The 25,148-nt window shown below is 40.3% G+C and overlaps 2 protein-coding genes and 1 pseudogene across 3 annotated transcripts in view; 1 reads left to right on the forward strand and 2 right to left on the reverse strand.

The window, feature by feature from the left end:
* NSA2 (NSA2 ribosome biogenesis homolog) overlaps window positions 1–2,213 on the forward strand; it is a 6,464-nt gene extending 4,251 nt beyond the window's left edge. The window contains exons 5-6 of one of the 2 annotated variants that reach the window (XM_005858037.2): window positions 1,047–1,239; window positions 1,975–2,213. In XM_005858037.2, coding sequence (XP_005858099.1) covers window positions 1,047–1,239; window positions 1,975–2,042 — 261 coding nt within the window. In that variant the 3' untranslated portion in view covers window positions 2,043–2,213. The remainder of the gene's footprint in view (window positions 1–1,046; window positions 1,240–1,974) is intronic. The other variant, XM_014549801.1, reaches the window with a different exon arrangement.
* Window positions 2,214–2,620: 407 nt separating this feature from the next.
* The window catches only part of FAM169A (family with sequence similarity 169, member A), a 53,287-nt gene continuing 30,759 nt past the window's right edge, over window positions 2,621–25,148 (reverse strand). The window contains exons 9-13 of the mRNA XM_005858038.2: window positions 21,926–21,965; window positions 21,105–21,255; window positions 17,806–17,962; window positions 8,132–8,335; window positions 2,621–6,999 (exon numbers count right to left, since the gene is read on the reverse strand). Of these exons, the coding sequence (XP_005858100.1) occupies window positions 6,451–6,999; window positions 8,132–8,335; window positions 17,806–17,962; window positions 21,105–21,255; window positions 21,926–21,965 (1,101 nt within the window). The 3' untranslated portion in view covers window positions 2,621–6,450. The remainder of the gene's footprint in view (window positions 7,000–8,131; window positions 8,336–17,805; window positions 17,963–21,104; window positions 21,256–21,925; window positions 21,966–25,148) is intronic.
* LOC102260845 lies at window positions 10,466–14,812 on the reverse strand (annotated as a pseudogene).

Genomic DNA, 25,148 nt, shown 5'->3' on the forward strand with positions numbered 1-25,148 from the left:
ACCAAATATAATTGAAGATACATTTTTACAAAAGCCTTTAAACAGACTGAATTATTCTCCCAACTGGGTACCCAGCCTGCTTAGAGAAACAAAGAATCAGAGGAAAGTTGGCAGTATCACTCTAGCTCTCAACCTGAATTTTTAATGGATTAAAATGTCAAACAGGCTGTTTCTATAAATAAAGTTCTATTGGAACACAGTCATGCCTGTTCATATTGTCCATGGCTATTTTTTTTCTGCAGAATTTGAGTAGTTTTCAACAGAGACCATATGGCCTGCAAAGCTTAAAATGCTCAATTTAGGTCATTTACGGAAAACATCCCATCCACCAATCTCTAGATTCCATATGGACTCCCCTTAATTGATTTCATATTCATAATCTTCTAAATACAATTCGGTGATCTTATCAGTTCTACAGAGAGAGGACATGCCAGTCAGGTTGTTCTAGACTCAGTAGCTTGGCAGATACATATTTTATTGTGAATTAATCAGATGGCATGCTGAATCGTTTCTTGCCAGCTTGATTAATGAGTCCTTTACTAAGAACTTGATTTAGTATCATTTACTGCCTACCTCTAGTTAATTATCGCATTCAAGAGACTGCAAAGTGTGGTGGCTTTTTAACATGCCACATTCCAAAAGACCACATCGAGGTGACTGGGTGACTATGGTCTCTCCAGTCCTTGACCAGTGTTACCATCAGTGCAAAGAAAGCTAACAACTTTCATCATGGAAGTTAGCTGAGGTACATAAAGACTTGGAATCAGAATGCTTAAATTTGATTCCATCCATACACCATTTAACCTGTGAACAAGTCATTCAGCCTGCTAATATTTTTTTTATTGTTTTAAAAAAGTAGGGGTAATTGTATTTATCCTGTAACTGAGATTTTTAGTCTATAGAATTGTATTTTTATTTGATGCCTGAAGATTTTACTTTCAACTCTTTTGTTTTTTGTTTTTGAGCCTTGGAAAAGATAAGCAAAAAAAGACCATTACTCATTGTTAACATTTTGGACTCAAACATTCTTGCATTTGACCTACTAGGGCTTACGTTTCAAGAAGGCCCATGTAACACATCCTGAACTGAAAGCTACCTTTTGCCTGCCAATACTTGGTGTAAAGAAGAATCCCTCCTCCCCACTTTATACAACCTTGGGTGTTATTACCAAAGGTACTGTCATCGAGGTGAACGTGAGTGAGTTGGGCCTTGTGACACAAGGAGGCAAGGTTATTTGGGGTAAGTAAATTTGTTAGTATGGGGATGCTGCTCTTGTAATCCTAAAAACAAATTTTCAAGTTGACATAAAGTACCCAGCAAACTGTAATGTGGAAGATATAGATAAGTTCACACTTGATGTAAAGCAGATTTAAATCTTTAGGAAGAATACTTTTTGTAGAAAAAGTAGTTATGAATATAATTTAACTTAGTTTCAGTTATATGAGATGTACTACATTGCTAGACTTTGATGCTATATTTAAAAAGAAATTAATTACCAGGGAAACAGATGCCAAGATATGGTTATAACTAAAAAATATTGGAATATAATAAATTAACTGTGAGTGGAAGAAGGAAGGCATATATCAAACAGCCACACTCTTTCAGTGGTAATGAAAAACTAAAATGTCATGTAATTATAAATTCCTTTTCCTCATTTTCTTACTTTTCTGATTTTAGTGCCCAGATATTCCTAAACTTGAATGTTCTTTGAAAGGGAAGAATCCTATATAGTAAAAGGCTAATATGCAAATTGTCCCTTTGGCCAGGAGTTCAACCAGGGGGTGGGGCCGGTCGGCCAACCACCCAGATCGGGGGTGGGTCAAGCAGACCCCACCCATGCATGAATTCATGCACTGGGCCTCTAGTATCTTCTATAACTCTTAAAAGTAGTAAATTAGAAGTATTGGGGCAAAGGTTATATTTTTTAAAGTTTTTATTAGCTAACATCCCTCTTTCTTCATTTTGTTTCCTTAGGAAAATATGCTCAGGTTACCAACAATCCTGAAAATGATGGCTGCATAAATGCAGTCTTACTGGTTTGACAGCAGTTTCATACAAGTAACTTTGTAATTGTTGAAGATTATGCACCAATCAGGAAAATTCCTTTACTATGATGTTTCTGAGTGCTATCAAACAGCTTACATGTCTGCAGTCATCAAGAGAATTATTTATTCTATTGTAAAGAACATTAAAATGGCCCAGTTTTACAAATTGGTCTTTATTTTGGGGTCTGTTTATCACTTAGGTGCTCATGAAATTGAATGATTAAAAAGCAATTATAACAGTTTCCTACTTCATCAATAACTATCTGTTTTAATAAGTGGGTATTCAGCAATGCAGATCTAACATTTCTGGAAAGCCAGTGTAGTTGATAACACCTTTTATCCTTAGAGTTAATGCACACTTAATATGGGGCCTACGCTATAAAACCTCACCTCATTATTTATTCATCATTAGTCCTAAAAATGTAGCATTGACACACCTGGTAATGTTAAGTTTATAAAGTATTCACATTGAAGGCATACGAGAAAAGGTACACTACAGTAAGTCGAATTCAGAAGAAATTTAGATAAATCTTTTCTCCCGTAATTCTTAATTTCTTCAGACAGTAAGTCAGTAGTTAGTATGTTAAACATTTTCTTCTCTCATCATATATAGTAACACCTACTTGGAACTGTGCTTTCTACTTGGAACATGAAAAACACCAAAATGTTTATACTTTTAGCATTTTCTGTATTCTGAACTCGGTAGTATATATTTTTAGAGTCTGAAAAATTTGTTTAAATCCAGAAAAAATGGTTTTAAAAAGAAAGACTGCACTGATGCCCTTAAAAGAGAAATATATTTGTAATCACATAATATAAAAAAAGATCATGTTTTAGGGTAATTGTCAAAGCACCTTTGTGATATGAATTATGTTGGTGGCTTTGAGCTTTAGGGTGTCTATATATTAATATATAATCGTTTTAAATTGTTTATTTTTAAAAATCTGTTCTGAAGGTACAACCAGTATGAACAAATTCTGTATCCAAATACATCATCAATGAAATTAGGGAAAAGAAAAGGGAAAGAATTTCAAAACACAGACCAAGAACAATCACAAAATATATGTTTAATTACTACTTTTCAACTAAAAAAACAACTAAGAAAATTTCAGTAAGACTTGCTATTCTAAATACTGCAATATCTTTTCTAAGTTCTATAAACAATAAAAGGTTTAGAACACAGGAAAAGAAAGGCTGGCTAGTCCTTGGGAATGACTATCCAGGATAATACAATTACTTCACAATGACAGAAGCTTAACCTTTCTTACAATTAGTTTTAACATGATTTTGCCACTAATAGAAATGAATGACTTAGGTTTTGGAAGGTGAAAGAAAACACTGACTAAAGGTAAGCACATGATGCTACAGAATTGAGATATTTTTTAAAATAAGCAAATTAACAAAGCCTGATATTAACAGAAACATAACTCATCACATCCATGAAATATCGGATAACACCTTGAACAATATTGATGTTAGTGGACATACCAGGCAGAAATATATTTGTAAAATACTGTCACATGGATGAGTGTTAGTATAAATTCTTTATTTACACTTTAAGATTCTGTTTCAGATTGCTGGTGTGACCAAATTTAGAAGGTAATCCCTAAGGGTAAAGCAGAACATAAGAACAGATATCAGATGCTAGGTAAACTCTCAATTTGATGCAATCACAACCCACCAAGATAATTTTCTAAAGTCACTAAAACCATTTTAGATAGCATAGTGTTCTGGTGGTCAGCAAAAAGTGAACCATTAATCACTAGTAGTTATCTTTCCTGTGATAATTCTCTGTACTTAATGGAAAACACCATGAATAGAGACACAATTTAAGCAAGTGACTGATAGTCTGTCATGCTATTTGATTTTATAAAAAATCATAATAGACCCTCATCTTTAAAAGCTGTAGAAGAGCTTTATAATAAATTCTTAAATATACTTATTTCTGTGATGTCCAGCAATTGAATAAACTTAAAAGAACTAAAATTTTGTTAACTGCTCTATATTACACAAGGAAATACATATTTACACAAACTAAAGTGAACTTCCTTCTCCACGAATAAGACTTCTAAACAAAACAGTCCACAAATTACAGAATGTGACTGGATACTCAACAACTGGACTAGCTGTTTGAAATCAAATTTCTGTCCTCTAGTTCTGAAAGTTTTACTAATGACTTGCAAAAACAAGTATCTGATTAAGTTTTATTTAGTTTCCTAGTTGATATATTTTGTTATAAATTCTATACTCACTGAGTACAGAACTCATTTACTGAAAAAGCATGTTACTGAATGTGAATGTTAGGGTTTTTCATGTGACTCACTTTTTCTCCTTTACTATTTATAAGCGCCAAAATAACATTTTTCTGCCAGACAACATGTAACAAGTTTTCTTGTGTGCTGAACAAAAAGTTTTGAAATTGCCTAAAATGCACATCTTGTTTAAGATAAACCAAACAAGTTCAACAAGTTTGTACTGTTAGTCCCTGGCAATCATACATGAATAACCATTTCTTTTTGTAAACTCAGTAACCATATTCACACATCAAGAGTTGTCAGTGAATTCAACCTTCTTAAATTCCACCTTTTTATAGAAAGTATTTTGAAGAGAAAATGAATAATCCCAAGTAAAATAAGTGTTGGATTTTTATCATAAATTTAAAATGGAAAGGTTAAGAATAAGAACTCACTAAATCTTAATCTTTAATTCCCTATTTGTGGTTTTAACAAATGTTTTTCATAAAACATGTAAGAACATAAACATTTGATAGGGAATTAGTACTACTCATACTTTTTTCTTTCACTTATTTAGCATTTTTTTGAGAAAACAGCCAAAGTGCTGTAATTTTCATTTAGCATGAAATCTGGCTTATCCCAACCAATAATTAAAGAAAATTTGGGGATACAAGTACTCAAAATTTTACAATGAATAGGAGGGTTTGCCATTTTGCCTGTTAAAGAACTTAGATCTTTCTAAAATACCAACATCACCCTGAAAAATGTAATGACATAACTTGACTGTGGACTAAAAAACATTTAACATCAATCCTTAGCATTATTTGTCAAATAATGACAAAAAGTTCTAACTCATTTTTTCATAATGAACCAAGCCTGTTTTAAAAACAATCTAAGTGGTCTCAAAGCATTCTTCAACTTAAGTACACATCTGAGTACACATAATACTTCCAAAGAGCAGTATTATTTCGAATTTCTCTTTGGATCCTAAGAATAACCATTTTGTTCATTTCTAAATAAATTACTCTACAAAAAATTAACAATTGAGGGTTTTTTTGTTTTTGAGTTTTCCTGGGCAAAGGCCTTTGCTATGGCAACACAATGAACAGGCTGGCTTGTAACCTGTCCTCAAAACAAATCAAGAGTAAAAGCAAGACCAAAGGGACAAAGCCTCCAATTTCACTTAAGCTCTGGTAACAACAGTTCCTAGGGCAGCGTTACTGCTGTCATCCAGATCTAAGTGGGGCGTAGTTTCATACCTACCCAAAGTGATGCCAAGGGCATAAGCTGGCAGGCAGGTTTTTTGACAGGATTCACTCTGTGAGGGAAGTGGATGAACGCTGAGAGGAATATAAATAAGATTCTAGAATAAGGGCAACAGCAGGATTAAGGAGAACTCTTAGGAAGGGACCTCTTACTTCTAATGTATATGTGTTAACTAGGTGAAGACAAAAGTATAGTCCCCAACTTCAAAAGAAAATTTAAATAATTATATTAGTACCTACATGCCAGAGTTAAATCCCTAGCACTACTGTTAATATTAGACGTTATAAGGAGTGAGTTGGAAAGTTTGTACCTATTCGGAAAAGTCAAATGAAGAAACTGCATCTACACTACAATGAATTAAGAGGCCAAAATACCGCCCTCATAAACCTTTGACCAAAAATTTATGTATTTGTGCTCTCATTTAGTCGAAATTATTCTAATATACTGCCATTTTTGTTTAGGCATGCCTACATTTTTTAAAATGGTGATTAGTTTTGATAGTTAAGCTAAAACTTCTAGAACGCTCCCCAAGTTTACTATTTAAAACTCAAGTGTAAAAGATTTCTGTAATCCTCACAATGAAAAGCCTACTACTTTGTTTTTTAATTTATATATCCTGAAATATTAATAGTCAGATGGCCCCAACTACTAAAGAAAATACAGTATGGTCTGGTTTCCCCAAATCGAAACATGGTTAATAAAAATTAAAAAACTGTATTTACACAAAGTAACCTGAAAATTAAAAACAATGATGAATCCTAAGCCCTAAGGAGGAGGGAAAAACAGCATCATAAATAAGCTCAAAGTGAAATTCTGGAATTTTTGTCCTGTGCCCCGTGCTATTTATTACCATATCTTAAAAACAATTATGTTACAAAGAGGATTTGTGATCTGCATTTCTTCATTCAGGTCAGCTTGGCTTTCTTCTTAGCGGGTCCTTTGTATCCTTTGGCCTTTCTTCTTAAATTCCGCCTGTCTACAACAGGCACTTCCACTTCTATTTCCTCTGAGCTGCTATCCACAGTTTTTTCTATTGATTGTGTAAACTGATCCAGTTGCTCAGAAGATGCTTCCGACTGCTCCTCTGACTGGTTCTTCTGTCCTGCATTCTGTGAAAACTGCACATCTTCAAGTTCAACCTCTATCAAAGAACTCTGAGGAACAGCTGGAGATGTTTCCTGGGGCTCAGACACCCCCTCTTCAACCTGGTCTTCCAATGAGGAAGTAGTATTGGGTGACAAATTTTCAGAGATCGGTTCCTCAGAAAATTCAGCTACCACAGAGTTTGGAAAACCACTGTCAGATTGTTCTTCATGTGGGATAGTGGCAGCATTGTCTGAACTAACAAAATGTGCCTTCTTTCTTGGAACTTGTGGCAGTTTCTCTTCTGTGTGCCCCTTTCCATCAGATGGGCCTTCATTTAACAACACTTCGGAGTCAGTTACATGTGAGGTCTAAAAATAAAAACCTGGTGAGCAAACTTCTGCAATATAGACCTTATATAAATTATTCTTACAAACCAATATGTAATGACACTAAACTGCATTTTAAAGACTTCAGTATTCATTATTTAACCATGTGTACATATTCTGAGTACAAGTCAATTTCTTCAAAATTGTCTTTGATAATTTGCATACATTAAGTTCTTGCTTTAAAGATATCATAAAAAGAATAATTTTAACTCAAAAAGTACTTAATATATTTTAAACTTCATATCAAGATTTTTCAAAACTTTTAGCTCAAAAGTTTTTATTTTCTTGGTGTTACTGGAGCCAGAACCAAGAGTCCCTTGGAACTTGACACTGTGCCACCCCACTAAATTTGACTACGGTTTTGTTAGATGACAAGTAAGGGCAATGGAAATTTTATTCATTTATTTATCCTAGACGCTAATAAAGTAATTCTATACAATAGTTTTTTAGCTTTACATTTAAATATTCAAAATAAAAAATTAAATTTCTTTTAAAATAGTCCAAGTTTTTCCCACTAATCTGATGTCTCCCTAATTAAAACAAATTAAAATGATCATTTAAGCAAATAGGTACTCAAATATTTGGCAAAAATTTTTTTATCCATTTTTCTAAGCTTTTACCTACAAAGTAAAACTCATTTTGTAAACATAAATCTGGTAAGAATGAATAGGTTATAAAGATTTGAATTTATGAAACATTACTGATTGCATCTTTGTAAAATACTGAATCTAGTATAAAATTTAATTTTTCTAAAGGACTGTACATGTTAAAGGAGGAAAATATATATACTACTCTGCCCTTGCCATGTCACCAACACTAGAATATGTTAACTATAAAATGTTAGGTTAGCCCAACCCAGTTTTCTCAGTGGTCAGAGCATCAGCCCACGGATTGAAAGGTCCAGGGTTCAATTCTGGTTAAGGGCACAGACTCGGTTGCAGGCTCACTCCCTAGGGCTCATGCGAGAGGCAACCAATCAATTTGTCTCTCTCACATCGATGTTTCTCTCTGTCTCTCCCCCTCCCTTCTACTCTGTCTAAAAAAATCAATGGAAAAAATATCCTTGGGTGAGGATTAACAAAGCAAACAAAATATTAGGTTATTTCCCTCTTACCTTATCCTGTGCAACAGCCTCAGGGGGTTTTGAAGATTCTACCACCAGCGGAACTAGATTTGTAGGGTCTTCACTGGAATTAAAAGGCTGCAATTTAAATTCTTCATCTAAAACTTCACTAGTGGAGTCCTCCTCTTCAATTATAAGAGAGGTCTTAATAGTATCATCCATTACTTCACCATTCATAGGCTCTACTTCAGATTCCTACGGGGGGAAGGGGAGGAATATGTCAGGACATAATTACAGACTCACTTATTTGTCATGTAATGTGGGTCCATTCTCAGTCCTATCTGTCAGGTACCAAGACTCAAGATAAATTCTACCACATTATAGGGCAGGGGTTAAAGAATAGTGTTATCGGGGAAAAGGGGAAATGTATGAGGCAGGGTCAATAAAAGAAAAGAATCCATAAGTCCCCCAAACTCCTCTTGTTCTCATGGAGAGAGAGGACACAGTGTGGGTCTGAGATTCAGTAATGAAACCCTGCCCCTTCTTGCTCGTCCTTCTCAAAGGGCAATCATGGGAGGAACCTTTTCAGTAAAAAGGCACCAGAGAGAATCAAGATGTGGTGCCACCTCTTTACAGAACACCAGCTGCTCAGCACTTACCATCTTTGGAGCCTGTAGGAAGTGAGTTTACCCTGCCAGGGGGAAGGAACACTAGCAATCCTGTGGGAAGCTGTTTGGCTACAGGTTCCTGCAGGGATAAAACGAGCCCCCAATCTCAGTTCCCTGTCTAGTTAACTTAGGGTCATTTCTGAACAATCCTCCTCCTTACCTCACATTAAAATATAGAAAAGTGATCTGATAACACAAACCCTGCAATTTCTAAAAATCTTCCAATGTTTATCAATATACAAGACTTCTATTTAATGTCTAATATTTCTAATCCTACTGATATTCTTGTAATTAGAAGGCATTTTATTACCATTTTAATAATAAGAAAACTGATGCACTCAAGTGTTCAGAAATAGATTTGGCTGAATTATATAGAACCCTTGAAGTCATATAAAGAACATTTTCCATAGGACTATTGAAATCAGGGGCTTAGATATACAAAATAACTTGCACAAAGAAAACAATTATAATAAAACTCATAAAAGAACCAATTAGGGCAGAAGACATATCAAAAGGAAGAAAATGAGAAAAATAGAGCAAAAGCTTTAAAAAATAGAATTCTGGTAACTAAAAGTGAGAAGCAACAGAAGAGAACAACTCAGTCCAGCCAGTTTTAGTTTTGGGAACTGAATGAAAGATAAGAAATTTTTTACAAGGCTCAATACAGAAGTGATAAGAAAGAATAGAGGTTGTACTAAATTTAAGAAGATAAAAGACATCTGTCTAAACAGAAATATTCAGAAGGCAAGTAACATTATGATACTACACTCTGGATCAATATTGAAAGTCTACAGTTATTGGTCATCCCCTCATTGAACCATTAGATTGGATGCATTTTCAAAAGAAAGAGGATGAACCAAAGAGCAGAAAGTCAAGAACTGTCTTTTAGATGAAAAAGCAGAACAGTCAAAAAATAAATAAAACAAAACAAAACTTAAGAGATAGGAAAACCAAGAAGTTAAAATACAGTAGTGTTAAAAAGCAAGGGAGCTAGTCAATCTAGGTCAGAAAATCCACTGGAATTCAATGGAAGTGGCACTGGTGACCTATAACAGTATGTGCTCAATGTATTGTTGGACAAATGAAACTGGTTAAATGAAGTATGTACAGTTAATATTAAGTTTTTAAAAGAGAAAAAAAGCACAAATATATATATATGCCCATAAGCATCTAGGTCAGTGATGGCGAACCTATGACACGCGTTTCAGAGGTGACACGTGTGTCAGAGGTGACATGGGAACTCATTTTTTTGGTTGATTTTTCTTTGTTAAATGGCATTTAAATATATAAAATAAATATCAAAAATATAAATCTTTGTTTTACTATGGTTGCAAATATCAAAAAATTTCTATATGTGACACGGCACCAGAGTTAAATTAGGGTTTTTCAAAATGCTGACACACTGAGCTCAAAAGGTTCGCCATCACTGATAGGTGCACATAAACCTTTTTTATTTTTCAAATATAATTTACATTCAATCTTATTCTGTATTAGTTTCAGATGTACAGCAAAGTAGTTTTAAAAATCATGTACTTTACAGAGTGGTCCTCCGCTGCTTCAAGTACCCACCTGGCCCCACACATATTTATCACAATATTATTGACTATATACCCTATGCTATAATCTACATCTCTGTGACTATCTTGTAACTGCCAATTTGTAGGGTTTTTTTGGGTTTTTTAGATAAACCCTTTTATTTATTTATGCTTCGCCATTTTGTTTAAAACAACCACCACCACCACCTTAATATTAACTGACAGCCCTTCCCCCTCACCCCTCCTTGGGCTGGGGGGTAGATAATGGGGAAATGGCCCCCAGGGGCGGGGCTGACCATAGAGCCCCTTGGAGAGGTAATGGAGCCCAAGTCCCCTCCCCAGGGGACGGGGCACCTGTAGTGTATGAACTGGGGAGTTAACGGGACTCTTGAACCTCTTCTTGTACCAACATATATGCCCTTGGCCATCAAGGGTAAGGAAGCATATGGGGAGGGGATTCCTACCGCTCCTCTATGTCCCTGCTCAGCCCCCGTCTCAGGAACTGAGGGCTGAGGAGCAAGAAAGTGGAGAAAGGGTGGGGGTAGGGTGTCACACAAAGGAGTACTGGTTATTAATGGCTCTGGGGTGGCCCCGTTCTTTTCCATCGCCTCCTAGTGGTCACTGCTGGAGCTGCACCATTGGTGTTGCTTCAGGGACCCCACTAGATCCAGGGCCTCCCTGGACCTCCATGCCTGGTGTCATGGCCTCTTCCAATTCAACCATGGGGACCAGCTCAACCACGGGGACCAGCTCTTCCTGGATCCCTCCACTGCCCACTTTCTTTCTCTTGCCTCTTTGGCTGCTGTGGCTGTTGCTGCTGCCACTTCTGACATCCCCGACGCCTCTTCTGCCCCAGGATGTGGGGGGATCTGTCCATGGAGGGGGTTCAGGGGGTGGGGGTGGGTCGTGGGAGGTGTTGGGTTACACAGTCACTCCAACGAAGGGCATGAGGGTGGAGGAGGCATCGGGGTAGCATCGATCTCCCTCGCACACCCCTGCATGGTTCCCGGCCTGCTCTCGGCCTGCTCTCGGCCTCCTCACTTCTTGGGTGCATGGGCACCTCCTCCCCTGCAGACCTGCTCTGCTCACCCTGCTGCTGCTGGGAGGACACAACATGGCTGCCAAGGACAACATCACTGGAGCCTCCAGACTCCAGAGGGATGGGGTGCACCCGGAAACGCTTGAGCATATCAAAAATGGACTGGAACCACAGGTGCTGGACCCGGCACTGACCCTCCTCATTTAGCGACAGACGCAGGTGCTTGGCCTTGCCCTGGAAGTTGAAAGTGAGGACATATTCGCCCCGCCTCGTCTCACTCTGACGTACCAGGAAAACACCATGGGAGTCGGTGCCTCCAGCCAGTACTAACTGGGCAGCCTTGAGTCGAGAGAGCATCCCGTGGAACCAAGGATACCCTGAGAGGGGCTGCTCCCCCTCACCTCCCTCTGATTCCCCCTGGAACAGGAATGACCCTGTGGCTGTTTCTGGAGTGTCCAGGGGTGGGTAGGGGGTTGAGAGGGGATGAACTGTCCCAGCTGGGGGTTCCTCTTCAATGGGGATGCGGGGTGGCAACTCTGGGGGAAGCAGTTCCATTGAGTCAAAATGGGAGGCAGCAATGGAGGCGGAACTAGGGGAGATGGATGCTGAAGGGCGGTCTGAGAGGCCCCCATATGCCCCCGGGGACAGGCGGTCGTTGCTCTCGCTGGGTCCCAGCAGTAGATCCTGGCTGGGCAGACTCTGAGTGATTCAGGCAGGGCAGTTCCAGGCTGTCTGTGTTCTCTCTTTTAAGAAACGAGGCCCCAGGGGCCAGTGGGAGGGTCATGGTGTGGGGACTGGTAGCAGGGCAGGGCCCCGGGCTCAGGCATTCTTGGATGTCAGACACCCAGGCCTTCACATGTAGAGCATCAGCTGTCTCCAGGATATACTCTGAGGAGCCTTCCACCTGAACCACAAATGTGTTCTCCCGATCGGGCATCTCCAGCGCTGTGGTCGCCCGCACATCGTGATGGTAGAGCAGGGAATGCTGAGCCGAGGCCGAGATGCCTTGGGTGGTACAAAGAACTCCAGGCGATTTCCTCCTCCTCCTCCTCCTTCACTTCCAAGCAGTAGCAACACTTCTGCCACTGAGGTTGCCCTCCTCCCCCTGAGGTAGGCCCAGCTGCCCCTCCTCCCCGGCCCACTCCAGCCGGGTCCGGGGCTGCCTCTTCAGCCCCCATGAAACTCAGCAGCTCTTCCCTCTGCACCATCCCTGCTCCATCCTTCAAGGTCCCTCCTCCCCGACTGAAAACCGTGAGTCCCTCTGTCCCCTGGGGATGTTCCATCACTAACCAGTCCCCTGCCAATGGTGCCAGCCCCACCAGAGGAGTTGGAGTTGCTGTTTCCACCTAACACTGGGGGGCCTGATGAGGTCTCCAGGGGCCCGGCTGGGGAGAAAGGGTCCACGGTCCCCCGCCACTGCAGGATGCCACGGACCGAACCTCGGACGGAGCGACCCACTGAACGGAGGTAGAAGCGTTTCTTTAGCTTCGGCTTCGAGGAGGAGGCTGTAGAAGAGGAAGAGACCGAGGAAGGGAGGGGGCCGGCCAGGTCCTCAGATGATCGAGAAGGGCCCAGCACAGCCAGAGGCCCGCCCACCCTGCAGCTCTCAAGGGACAGGTCATGTGGTGGGATCTCCACACCAGGACTCAGAGGGGCCGGGATGGGTGGTGAGAGGGAACCAGAGACCCGGGCCACCTCAGCTTCAAAATGCTGCAGGAAGAGCTCAGCAAAATGGCGGGAGAAGGCAGCCTTGGCCCCGGGCCCTGTATATTGGGGGTGGGAGGCCAGGTACAGGCGAAAACGGTGGGCAAAATCCAGGGCAGCGGCCTGGGCATGGGACTCACAACTCCCGCCAACTAGGGGAGGGGGTGGTGGCAAGGGAGGAGGAGAGGGGAAGGCCCCATCCTCCAGGGAAGGGGCACCATTCATGACGGTCCCCAGGAGGTGCAGAGGGGGAGCCTGTGGGGAGGGGCAGCAAAGTGGGAAGCGGCCAGAAGACACAGGGTGAGCGGCAGCAGCTTTCCCCGTGGGAGTCTTAATAACCTCTATAACACGCGGAAACTGAAGCTCAGAAAGGTTTCAGGGACTCGCTGGACCAGCCTCAGCCACAGCCTCTCACTGCCTCAGCTCTAGGAGGAGCTAGGCCTACAGAGCTCAGAGACCCTGCCTCATGTATCCAACTCTTAGGGAGGTTGCTCATTGAGGAGGGTGGATGGATGATGGATTGAAACAGCAACAGTCTTGGAAGCTGACCCCAGGGCCCAGCACCCGAGCCCTGTGTGAAGGCCTGCAATGGTCACAGCCCACTTCTTTGCTGCCCCTTCAGCCTGGAGCTCAGAGGCAGCAGCACCAGGTGAGGAAAGGCTATGAGGTCGGGTCAGGGCAAGTCTTTGCTGGCCACAAACTAAATAAAACGTAACAGGGAGCGGGGGATCCTCGAACTTTTCACCTCCCTCTTCTCTCACTGGGGAGTGTGCCCTAAAGGCTGGCTAGCCTGCTGGTTAAGGCCATGGCTTATGGAGTCAGGCTTGGGATGAAATCCAATCTCTGACACCTATTAGCTGTGTAATCTTGAACAAATTATATGTCCTCTCTGAGCTTCAGTTTTTGTATCTATCGGGAGAATTAAGTGGAACACATCAGTGCTTGACACAAAGTAAGCACAAAATAAAGGACCACCATTATTGCTATCTTTGTGGGTTCCAATCTCCTAAAAGAGAAATTAGAGAAGGAAGAGATTTCCCGAGGTCTTACAACTGGCAAACAGCAGAGCTGGACATGGAATTTAGCGCTCCTCCCTCCTATTACACCGGAAAAATGACTGGCACCAGGACTGGGATGAAGATAGCTCAGGAAGGTCTCCCCAAAACCTCAGACTCCTATTGAGACCCACAGTCAGCACCCCCTCCCCTTCCTCCTTGGCCTAGGCCCTGCACACTCAGGTAGCTCCAAGCACAGGAACCATCCCAAACCAACGCGAAGAAGCCAGGAGATGCCGGAGTCATGGAGCACAGGGGACCCGAGCCAAGAGGCGCGGACACAGAAGACAAACCCATCTCCAGACAGAGGCCACCTCCACGCACAGGCCCACCCCACCCTCCGTGCCACAGGCGGACCCAGCGCCCTTGGGCCCGCTGACCCTGCAGCTCCTGAGCTGGTGACTCAGTTTCTCTTCTGTCAAACAGGACTCAGACCCATCTGCCCGGTGCACCTGCCTCTTGGCTCAGTTCTGATAGTCCCCGAAGGGCGAGCGGCGGAAGGTGCAGGCTCTGCTCCGGGCTCGGACCTCCAGGCCCGCCGCAGCCCACCGACCCGACCCAACCCTACTCCCCGGGCACCCTCTACCCACCCATTCCCCGGGGCCGCAGTCTCCAGGGGTCATCCCGCCTCCTGCACTCTCCGCACCGAGCACCCCCCTGCCTCGGGGGCCCCCACGCCCGCTCCCATGCAGGGCTTCTCAGAGGAGCCAGCCGGCCAATTTGTACAGTTTGACCCCATCACTTTTTTCACCCAGCCCCCTCACCGCCCTCTCCTCTGACAACTGTCAGTCTGTTCTCTGTTTTAATTTTGTTTATTTTGTTCATTAGGTTCTGCATATAAATGCAATTATATGGTATTTATCTTTCTCTGTCTGACTTATTTCACTTAGCACAATACCATCTAGGTCCATCCATGCTGTCACAAAAAGTAAAATTTTGTTCTTTTTTACAGCTGAATAGTATTCTATTGTGTATATATATATGTACCACAGCTTTTTTTATTTACTCATGTATTGATGGGCACTGGGGTTGCTAGACCACCTTCTTAACCATAGCCTATAGAATAAAGAAGGAATATGCAAATTGACCGTCACTCCACCACAAATGATGGCGGCACCCACAGTGGAGGGGGGGGGGGTCCCATAACACAAGATGGCTGTGCCCACAGTGGAGGCCGAGTTCCCGTAATGAGCCTTAACGAGCAATCAGCAGGGACCTGAGACTCTGCCGCCCCCCCTGCCCCTGCGGGGCTTGACAGGGGACCTCAGGCCACGCTCCCCACCCAGCAGGGCTTGACAGGGGACCTCAGGCCGTGCCCCCCGCCCTGGGACAGGGGACCTGAGGCCACGCCCCCCGCTGGCGGAGCTTGATGGAGGACCTCAAGGTGTGCCCCCCTCCCCGACCTGGGCTGGGGGACCTCAATATAATAAAGAGCTAATTTGCAAATGGTCGTCACGCCCTCGTGCCCTCGCGCCAGGGCTGGGGGGACTTGAAGCTGGCCTGGGGGACCTCAGGCTACGCCCCCCGCCCCGGTGCTGGGCCAGGGGACCTGAGGCTACGCCCCCTGCCCAGCGGGGCTTGACAAGGGTGGGACGGGCTGGGTCTGGATCTAGCCCAATGGGGGGGTGCCCGGCCGGGTCTGGGTCTCGCACGATTTTGAGGCGCACGTGGGTGGGCGGGGACTTGACTCTGGGTCCCATGGTGCGCCCCAGACTCTGAGAAGATTTTCATATACATTTTACTAATTTTCTTTCATCTCTGACACTTCTATTATAGAGAAAGGGCAAATAGCATTACTGAAATATTTCCTCTAATTACTCCCCTTTTATTGTGCACGAGGCACTAGTATAAGAATAAACTCGAGCCCTAACTGGTTTGGCTCAGCAGATAGAGCATCGGCCTGCGGACTGAAGGGTCCCAGGTTCGATTCCAGTCCAGGGCATATACCTTGGTTGCGGGCACTTCCCCATTGGGGGGTGTGCAGGAGGCAGCTGATAAATGTTTCTCTCTCTTCGATGTTTCTAACTCTCTATCCCTCTCCCTTCCTCTCTGTAAAAAGTCAATAAAATATATTTTTTTAAAAATGTGACCGTTGCCTAAGTGAAAAAATGTAAAAAAAAAAAAAAAGAATAAACTCAAAATGGATTAAAAACTGAAATGTAAGACCCAAAACCATAAAACTGCTATAAGAAAACATAGACAGTAAAATATCGCACATTTCTCTTAGCAATATGTTTTCTGAAATATCTTCTTGGGTAAGGGAAACAAGAGAAAAAAATAAATGGGACTACATCGAATTAAAAAGGTTTTGCACAGTAAGGGAAACGATCAAGAAAACAAAAAGACAACCTACTGAATGGGAGAAGATATTTGACAATGATATATCTGATAAGTGGTTAATATCCAAAACTTATAAAGAACACAGATAACTCAACACCAGAAAAGCAAATAACCCAATTAAAAAGTGAGCAAAAGACCTGACTAGACACTTCTCCAAAGAGGACATACAGGCCGATACATGAAAAAATGCTTAACATCACTAATCATCAGAGAAATGCAAATCAAAACCACAATGAAATACCACCTCACACCTATCAAAAAAGTTATCAATAAATCAATAAACAACAAGTGTTAGAGAGGACGTGGAGAAAAAGGAACCTTCTGCACTGTTGGTGGGAATGCAGATTGGTGCAACCACTATGCAAAACAGTGTGGAGGTTCTTCAAAAAATTAAAAATGGGCCCTAGGCAGTTTGGCTCCATGGATAGAATGTTGGCCCACAGTCTGAAGGGTCATGGGTTCGATTCTGGTCCAGGCACGTACCTCAGTTGCAGGTTCGATCCCCAGCCCTGGTCAGGGCACTTGCGAGAGGCAACCAATCGACGTGTCTCTGTAACTTCAATGTTTCTCTTTCTCTGTCTCTCCCCCTTCCTTCCACTCTCTAAAAATCAATGGAAAAATATCCTCAGGTGAGGATTAACAAAACAAAAAAATTAACAATGAAATTGCCTTATGACCCAGCAATCCCACTTCTTGGAATGTATCTGAAGAAACCTGAAACATTGATTTGAAAGAATACATGCACCCCTATGTTCATTGCAGCATTATTTACAAGAGCCATGATATGGAAGCAACCCATAAGTCTCTTTTTAAAATATGTACTTTGTTTTCCAAATTTTCTACAAGAAAAAAAGTTATTTAAAAACAGGGTTTCAAGAAATAGAAGGAAGCTAAATTGGTGTAAATTAAGAAAATAAAATTGGTAATGTAGTTTCACTTGTTTAGCTGCTGGCTGGATTAAGCAAGCAGGTAAAAGATTTTTAAAGAAACTTCAGCACATATGAAGGAAGAAATAAGGAATCTGTAGAGAGGAGAAGATTAAAGCTATTTAAGAAAAAGAAGAACAAGAAATTAATAGAGAAGAAAAAAGAAGATACGGATAAATATTTGAGGAGCTGAAGAAATCAAGTGAGATAAAGAGTTTACTTAGTCACAGAGGATTTTCCTGTATGTTTTCTGGTGTTTAAAAAAATAAATTTAGTTATTTTAGCAGGAATTTGCAGTCAAATATATATATATATTTTTCTGGGAAACTCATTCATATCCTCCTAACCAAATTAGGATTGCAATTGAAGACTAACTGGTTCTATAAGGTAGATTAAGAAAGTTAAAGTTTCGTTTACTTCCATTCATTTTATTTATGGAATAAATAGTGATCTCCTACCTTTTCACCATCTTGCTTCTCCAGATGTGACTGGATTTTAGGTGTTGAATGAGCATCTTTATCACTACTTCCGTCCTCAAATTCAACCACACTCTGTGCATGTTCTTCTTCTAGTAATTCTTCTGAGCTCTCTGATGTGTGTGAAGTAGACTCCAATCTAAAAACAAAACAAAATTCTTACATGTTTTCTTAAGGATGAATATGAATTTCAGGAATCTGTTAATAAAGTAACACTTTAGAGAATCAACTAAGTGTTGTTCAGTCAACAATTTCAAATTTTACAGGTCCAAGACCAATCTCTTCATCCTATAAATTTGTTCTTTCCTACCTTGTTCTCCAGTTCAATTAATAACATCACTATATTTTCAAACATGTAAATGAGACCTTTCCTTTACTCTATTCATATCTGATAATATCTTATTCTATTAAAGTAAACATACATCCTAGTATACCTGGGACCATACAGTTTAAAGCTTTTATCCCAGCATTGGCATATTATAAAGCCCCTTTCTTTCTCAAAAAAAATCAATTTGGACCATAAATGATACGGTTTAGTTCTACCTCCGAAATGCCTTTCAAACATATCCCTAACTTACTATTACCATTTTCAGGTCCCAATTCTCTCTGGAGAATTCTCACAGTAACTTCTTCCCAATTCATCTTTTCTAGATAGACAGGTGATAGATAGATAGATAGATAGATAGATAGATAGATAGACAGATAGACAGACAGACAAAGAGTTGGGGAAAATAGTGATGTGAAAGAAACATCTATCAGTTGCCTCTCATTCACACCTCGACAAGGATTGAACTCACAACCTGGGCATGTGACCTGACTGGGAATCGAACCGGCAACTTTTCAGAGCTCAGGACAACACTCAACCAACGTAACCACACCAACAAGGGCACCCAATTCATCTTAATATTTATTCTTTAGAAAGTTTTCCAAAGCTGTGTTTCTCATATACATATCTGTACCTGTGACAGCCCCACTAAGAAAACTCTGATAGTTCTCTATGGCTTAGAGAATAAGGTATATCTCCCTTTAAAGCCTAACAAGACCAGACCCTTATATTCTTACCTCCTACTAGATACTACTGTAACAGTGAGAAATTGTAACTCACCCCACCATTCTTTTTGACGCTGTTTCTGTAAATGCTGATTCTGACTAATATGTAGCTTGTAGATGAAGAGCATGTTTGTATAAGAATCCTAGGAACTAATTTCAGACGAAGCAGACTCTGCCCTTCAGTCATCCCAGTTCTGGGAAACTTGCTAATCGTTAACCATAGAACCAGGATGATGCAGAACCAGAACGATGAACCAGGATGACGCACACCAGACCATCACTTCACCAGTTTCGAGATTCATATCGGAATGGACTGTGCTGGCCTGCATGTACAGAACTACTCAACTCCCTCACCGTGGTTTCTTTGTTCTACTTTCCCTGTTCCTCCTTATAAAAACCTCGGTCTGCACTGAGGTGTTGAGATGGGCTTTTGACAAAGAATCCCCTATCTTCTCAGATGACCAGCACTTGAATAAACCTCTTTCCTTTTCACCAGCATCTGTCTCACCAGTTTGGCTTCTGTGGCAGCAGGCAGTTGAAACTTGGTTTCAGTTACACTACCATTTACCTTATATATCCGTATCAACGTTCCTCTTCGTTTTGTGCCTTTGTTCATGTTATTCCTGTAGTCTAGTTCTGCACATGCAATACAGTAGCCGTAAGACATGTGTTTCTATTTGTTATTAAACGTAAATGAAATAAAAAATTCAGTTCCTCAGCTGCACCAACCACACTTCAAGTGCTCGAATGGCACATGGGTAGTGGCTGCCATACTGGACGGGCAGACACAGGACATTTCCTTCATTACGGGAAGCTCTCTGGACATCCATGGCATAGAGCCAGGCTCAGCAAACTTTCCTTTATGTTTTGTGGGACATATGGTCCCTGAATAACTACTCAACTCTGCCACTTAACTCAAAAGCAATCATAATAAACCTGTAAACTAATGAGCATGGATGTGTTACAATAAAATTTTATTTATATTGGGTAGTGGGCCAGAATTGACCTATGGACCACAGTTTGTGAACCCTTGGACTAGAAATCTCCTCCCAACTCTGCTTGTTTAGTTACCACTTATCTCTGAAGCCCTAGCCCAAATACCAAACGTCTCCATCCCCTCCATTAGAGGCAGTCACGCTCTCCTCTGCATCACAGCGTCTGCACTTCTATTATTACCCATCACAATCTACCTTGCAGTGCTCTTAACCTGAGCCACAGACAGATACATGTATTAGAAACCACCAGGCATTCTTCAAGGGCAAAGATAAAATTACGTTCTTTGTAGTGTCTGAGTAAGCATTCAAGCATATAGCCTCACTGTTACTGTTCTGTTTATGAAAAGCAAACCGAATTCCACCTCATTCTGAGATGTTCAATTTAAAATACATTGTTACATTTCCTTCTAAAAAGGATATTACATCAAAATGTGGCTCCATGAGAAAACCATAATTATCTAAACTCTTATTATTCTTTTCACAAATTACTAGATTTAAATATCTATTTATATCACCTTTAACATGAATTTTTTACAAAAATAAAATATTTACATACTGATGCAATTACACAAATGAAAAATTATTTACATAAGGAAATTAGTATAGACACAAAATTCTCTACCTGAGTAAAATAATTTCACAGCTAAAATGGCAAAACTATGAATGGTTGATTCAGAAACAGTTGGTAGGACTAGTAGGGGAGAAGTGTAGTTTAAACATAAAATTAAAAATCTTGTTTTCTTAAGCTTCAAAGGAAGATAGAGGAAAAGTTTTGACCCAAGTGTTCTGTTGATTAAGAGGAGTTGACTGCACCATTTACAGTTATCACTAATTTATGTTATATCCAATACCCCAGTGAAATAAATCCGTTATAATGTAAAACTGAGGGTTTTTAAAATTAACCACACCCAAGCATTACTAAAAATTACAGCTACGGTCAAATTCAAAGTTGGTGATAATGACACATTTGGGATAATCAATAGAATATTCTCCTGGATTCTCATGCCTATGAGATTAAATTATGAGTTTATTCCACTCTCTTACTAGCAAATTCTCCCTATAACATTGTCAAAGTGACACCACTGGTAAGTGTAAACAATTATCTTGTAGAAAAATTCAAATATAAACTCCTATACCAAGGTCATTTGCTACATGAACAATATAATAATACTAAATATTAATAATACACAAATAAGAATAAACAAAATAATGAGGGTAAAATAAACAATACTTTACTTAATTACGGAAGCTGTAGGTGAAGTCTCAGCTATCTTTTCATCTTCCCCTTGAGAACCACTAAATTCAGAATCCTGAAACCGCTTTCCAATCTTTGGCCGCTTCAGATGACTACTTCGAGTCCGAGTGGAAACTGGTGTTTTATCATTACCTAAGAAAAAACAGCAGCCATGCAAGAACTATGCTAGTTTATATATATCCCCACCATTACACACTACCTTTCTCTCATATCAGACTTTGTTAATATTCATTTCTCACATTTCCATGTTATCTTGAGTTTTACAAAGTATTTTTGCATTTTCATTTATATTCTCTCCCAATAATCTTTGCCAACCTTATGACATAGTGTAATTTTAATATATTCTCCCTACATGATACATGGAAAATTATTTGGCTTAATATTAAAATAAAACATTAGTTGCACTGCATATGTGGGAAGATTAGATTTTTCTACTTTTCCTGGTTTCATGATATCTGACCAAAACGAAATGAATCTGAGTATGACTGGGGAATTTGGACTGCAATATAACAGAAATGGGGTCTGTTTAATCTTGGGAAATAAACAAGGCAGATGTTACTGTCTGTATTTTACAGGTAAGAAAATGAGGAAGAGAGGTACTATAGCTCACTCTGTTCGCACAGCAAAATCAGTGGAAGTGGTGGCATTAGACCCAGAAGTAGACTTTAGAGCTGGGTAAGTCTTCACTTGCTCTAAGGAACACACACACACACACACACACACACACACACACACACACGCACACGCACACCTAATTCTAAGTGTCTCAAACACTTTCTAATAGATCGGCTGAATTTCTTACCTTCAGAAGTGCTTGCAAAGGCATCTTTTAGAGAATCAATCTAAAATAGAGATACAGATTAAAACCAAATGTTGTAGATTATTTTTTCTCCCTGTGGATCTACTTTATTCAGTGTCAAAGAAAATCTTTAAAACATTTTCAAATAGCACTTTTTGTACTCACTATTCAATTAAAACTTACGTAAGAAATAAAAAGGCTGCCAAACCGGTTTGGCTCAGTGGATAGAGCGTTGGCCTGCGGACTGAAAGGTCCCAGGTTCGATTCCGGTCAAGGGCATGTACCTTGGTTGCGGGCACATCCCCAGTAGGAGGTGTGCAGGAGGCAGCTGGTCGATGTTTCTCTCTCATCGATGTTTCTAACTCTCTATCCCTCTCCCTTCCTCTCTGTAAAAAAATCAATAAAATATATTTTTAAAAAAAAAGAAATAAAAAGGCTATGTTACAGCCCAGTTTATTATGAGCCTAAGAACTTATCAAGCCATCTCATGTCTTAGTGGTAAGCACTGGAGTTTCCAGTATTGTCTTCAGCTACCTTCTCTTTTCAATCCATGCTTTCCCTTTGTCATTTTATCTACTACCTTCACTTCAATATCTATACAAGTTAATTCCCCCAACTTCCAAAGCTCTATTTCTAATAAGATATCTCCCCAGTGGATGTTCCATCTAATTTCACATCCAACCTGTCTCAAACTGAACAATATCATTTTAATAATCTTTTCCCAATAGTATTCCCTATCTTGGTTAAGTGACAGTAATAATTCAGTCTAACCAGAATGGCTGTGAGTCAGTAATGACTTCTTCCTATCCCTCATTCAATCAACCACAAAGCCTGTCAATTCTGACTTTAAGAATCTCTCAAAACTGCCCCCTCCTTTATATTGCCAATGCTTTAGTTCAGGCCTTTCTCATCTTCACCATGAACTGTTCTAATAGCCTCCTCGCTGGCATCCCTCACTCTAGCCACACACCCGTAATCCTCTCCACCCTGATGACAGTGGTGCTTCCCATCTGCAAATTGTGCTACTCCTTTGCATTACAAAAAAAAAAAAATGTAAGTTTATCGCTACCTGAAATACAAACTCCAAACTTTTCCAATACCAAATGCTCTTCCATACCAAACATGCCATTTTCTTTCACGCCTCTGTGTTTTCATACATGCCATCCCTTGGAATGCCCTAGCAACATTTGGCACAGAACTCCCACACACCTTTTAAAGGTCATCTCAACTCTACTTCACCAATTCCAGTCCCTGCATAGAGTTAGTCATACATTCTCTTTCATGTACCTGCAATCACTTGCTGTATGTATGCTCTATTAAGGCCATTATTATCCTATAGTGTAATTGTTCACTTATCTGTTCTAATAATGGACCACCTGCTTTTCCCAGGCTTAACAGACCCATAATTTGTATGCCCAGCACTTGCCAAGGTACCCACTTTACTATATAAACTGCTATCCAGTCACACAGTTATCAAAACTCTACAATATTATAGGCACCTACACTTCAAGGTGTGTTTATAGGACACACACAAGGGAACAATTGTGATGGATAAGATAAAGATCCTGTGTTCGAGAAGCCTATAGTTCAACTAGACAAGGTTAAGACATAGATAAAGATGAATAAATAAAAGGTACAAAAAGTGAAGTACATGTAATGTTTTCTGTCCAAAAATAGGAAAAAGAAAATAGAAATACCATCATCTAAAGAATAAATCATGTAGTGATAATCATTTCACAATGTATATGTATATCAAAACAAAGTTGGACACCCTAAAGATATACAATTATTTGTCAATACCACCTCAATAAAGCTAAAAAATACATCATGTAGTAAAAATAAACAAATAAAACTACTTCCCCATGTGGTTACTGATAAAAAGTGAGATGTAATAAATAGCTTAATATGAGAAATATTTTCCTTGAATTATTAAACTATTACTATAAAGAATATGAAGTTCTAAAATAAAAAAGTCTAATTCATGCTGCCAACCTTGACCTAGTGTAATTTTAATATATTCTCACTAAATGACACATTGAAAATTATTTGCTTAATATTAAAATAAATAATTAATATCACTGCATATATGGGAATATTAGATTTTTCTACTTTTCCTGGTTTCATGATATCTGACCAAAACTAAGTGAATCTGAGTATAACTGAGGAATTTAGACTGCAATGTAATAGAATTGGGGCTTATTCTAAAGTCTGAAGTTCCAAATGTAGAAAAAAATTTAAAAACTCTAATTCTTTATATATAGTTATTATTTATATTATCCTTAAAAACACTTTGAAATTCTTCACTTATGCTAATTAAAACAGGAAATAAGAGGAACAAATAATTCCCCAAAGCATGTGTCTCTGAAATGCACCTGACTTTACATAGGCAAACTCAACACTCACAAAAGATATATCAGATACCGTGTACAAAACAAATATAACTGTAATAAGCGCCACCACAAAAAAACACTACATAAAACAGACTTCTAGAATCCCATCGATGGACCCATATTTTAACTAATACCAAGTAAATTCTAGGAAAGTAGAAAGCCACAGTAATGGAAATTGCCCTTCTAATTTCAGGTTACCTAGTATTTGCAAAGTGCATTTCATTCTACAAAGGCCTAGCATACACTTATTGAAACTTAGCCTCACAGTTACCACAATAACTTCATAACCTTTGGCCTACTACTTATTCCACTTCTAGAAACCTATCTGTGCAAGGAAATAATAACATATGCACAATGATGTGTACATACTATATAATAAAACCCTAATATGTAAATCAACCGAACAGCCTAACAACCGGTTGCTATAATGCACACTGGCCACCAGGGGGGCAGATGTTCAACACAGGAGCTGCCCCCTGGTGGTCAGTGCGCTCCCACAGGGGGAGTGCTGCTCAACCATAAGCCAGGGTCATGGCTGGCGAATGCAGCAGTGGTGGTGGGAACCTCTCCTGCCTCCATGGCAGCACTAAGGACCCGTAGGGTGATGTCTGACTGCCCCTAAGCTGGCACGCAGACATCCCCCGAGGGGTCCCGGACTGCGAAGAGGGCGCAGGCCAGGCTAAGGGACCTCCCCCCCGGCAGTGTGTGAATGTCATGCACCAGGCCTCTAGTTACATTATAAATGTAAAACTTAGTATGTTAAGGAAATAAATGATGGCATCTATAATAATAAAAGCATAATATGCTAATTAAACCGGACAGCCAAACGACCTTCC

The sequence above is a fragment of the Myotis brandtii genome, unplaced genomic scaffold (assembly GCF_000412655.1).
Source record: "Myotis brandtii unplaced genomic scaffold, ASM41265v1 scaffold115, whole genome shotgun sequence".
NCBI classification, from domain to species: Eukaryota; Metazoa; Chordata; class Mammalia; order Chiroptera; family Vespertilionidae; genus Myotis; species Myotis brandtii.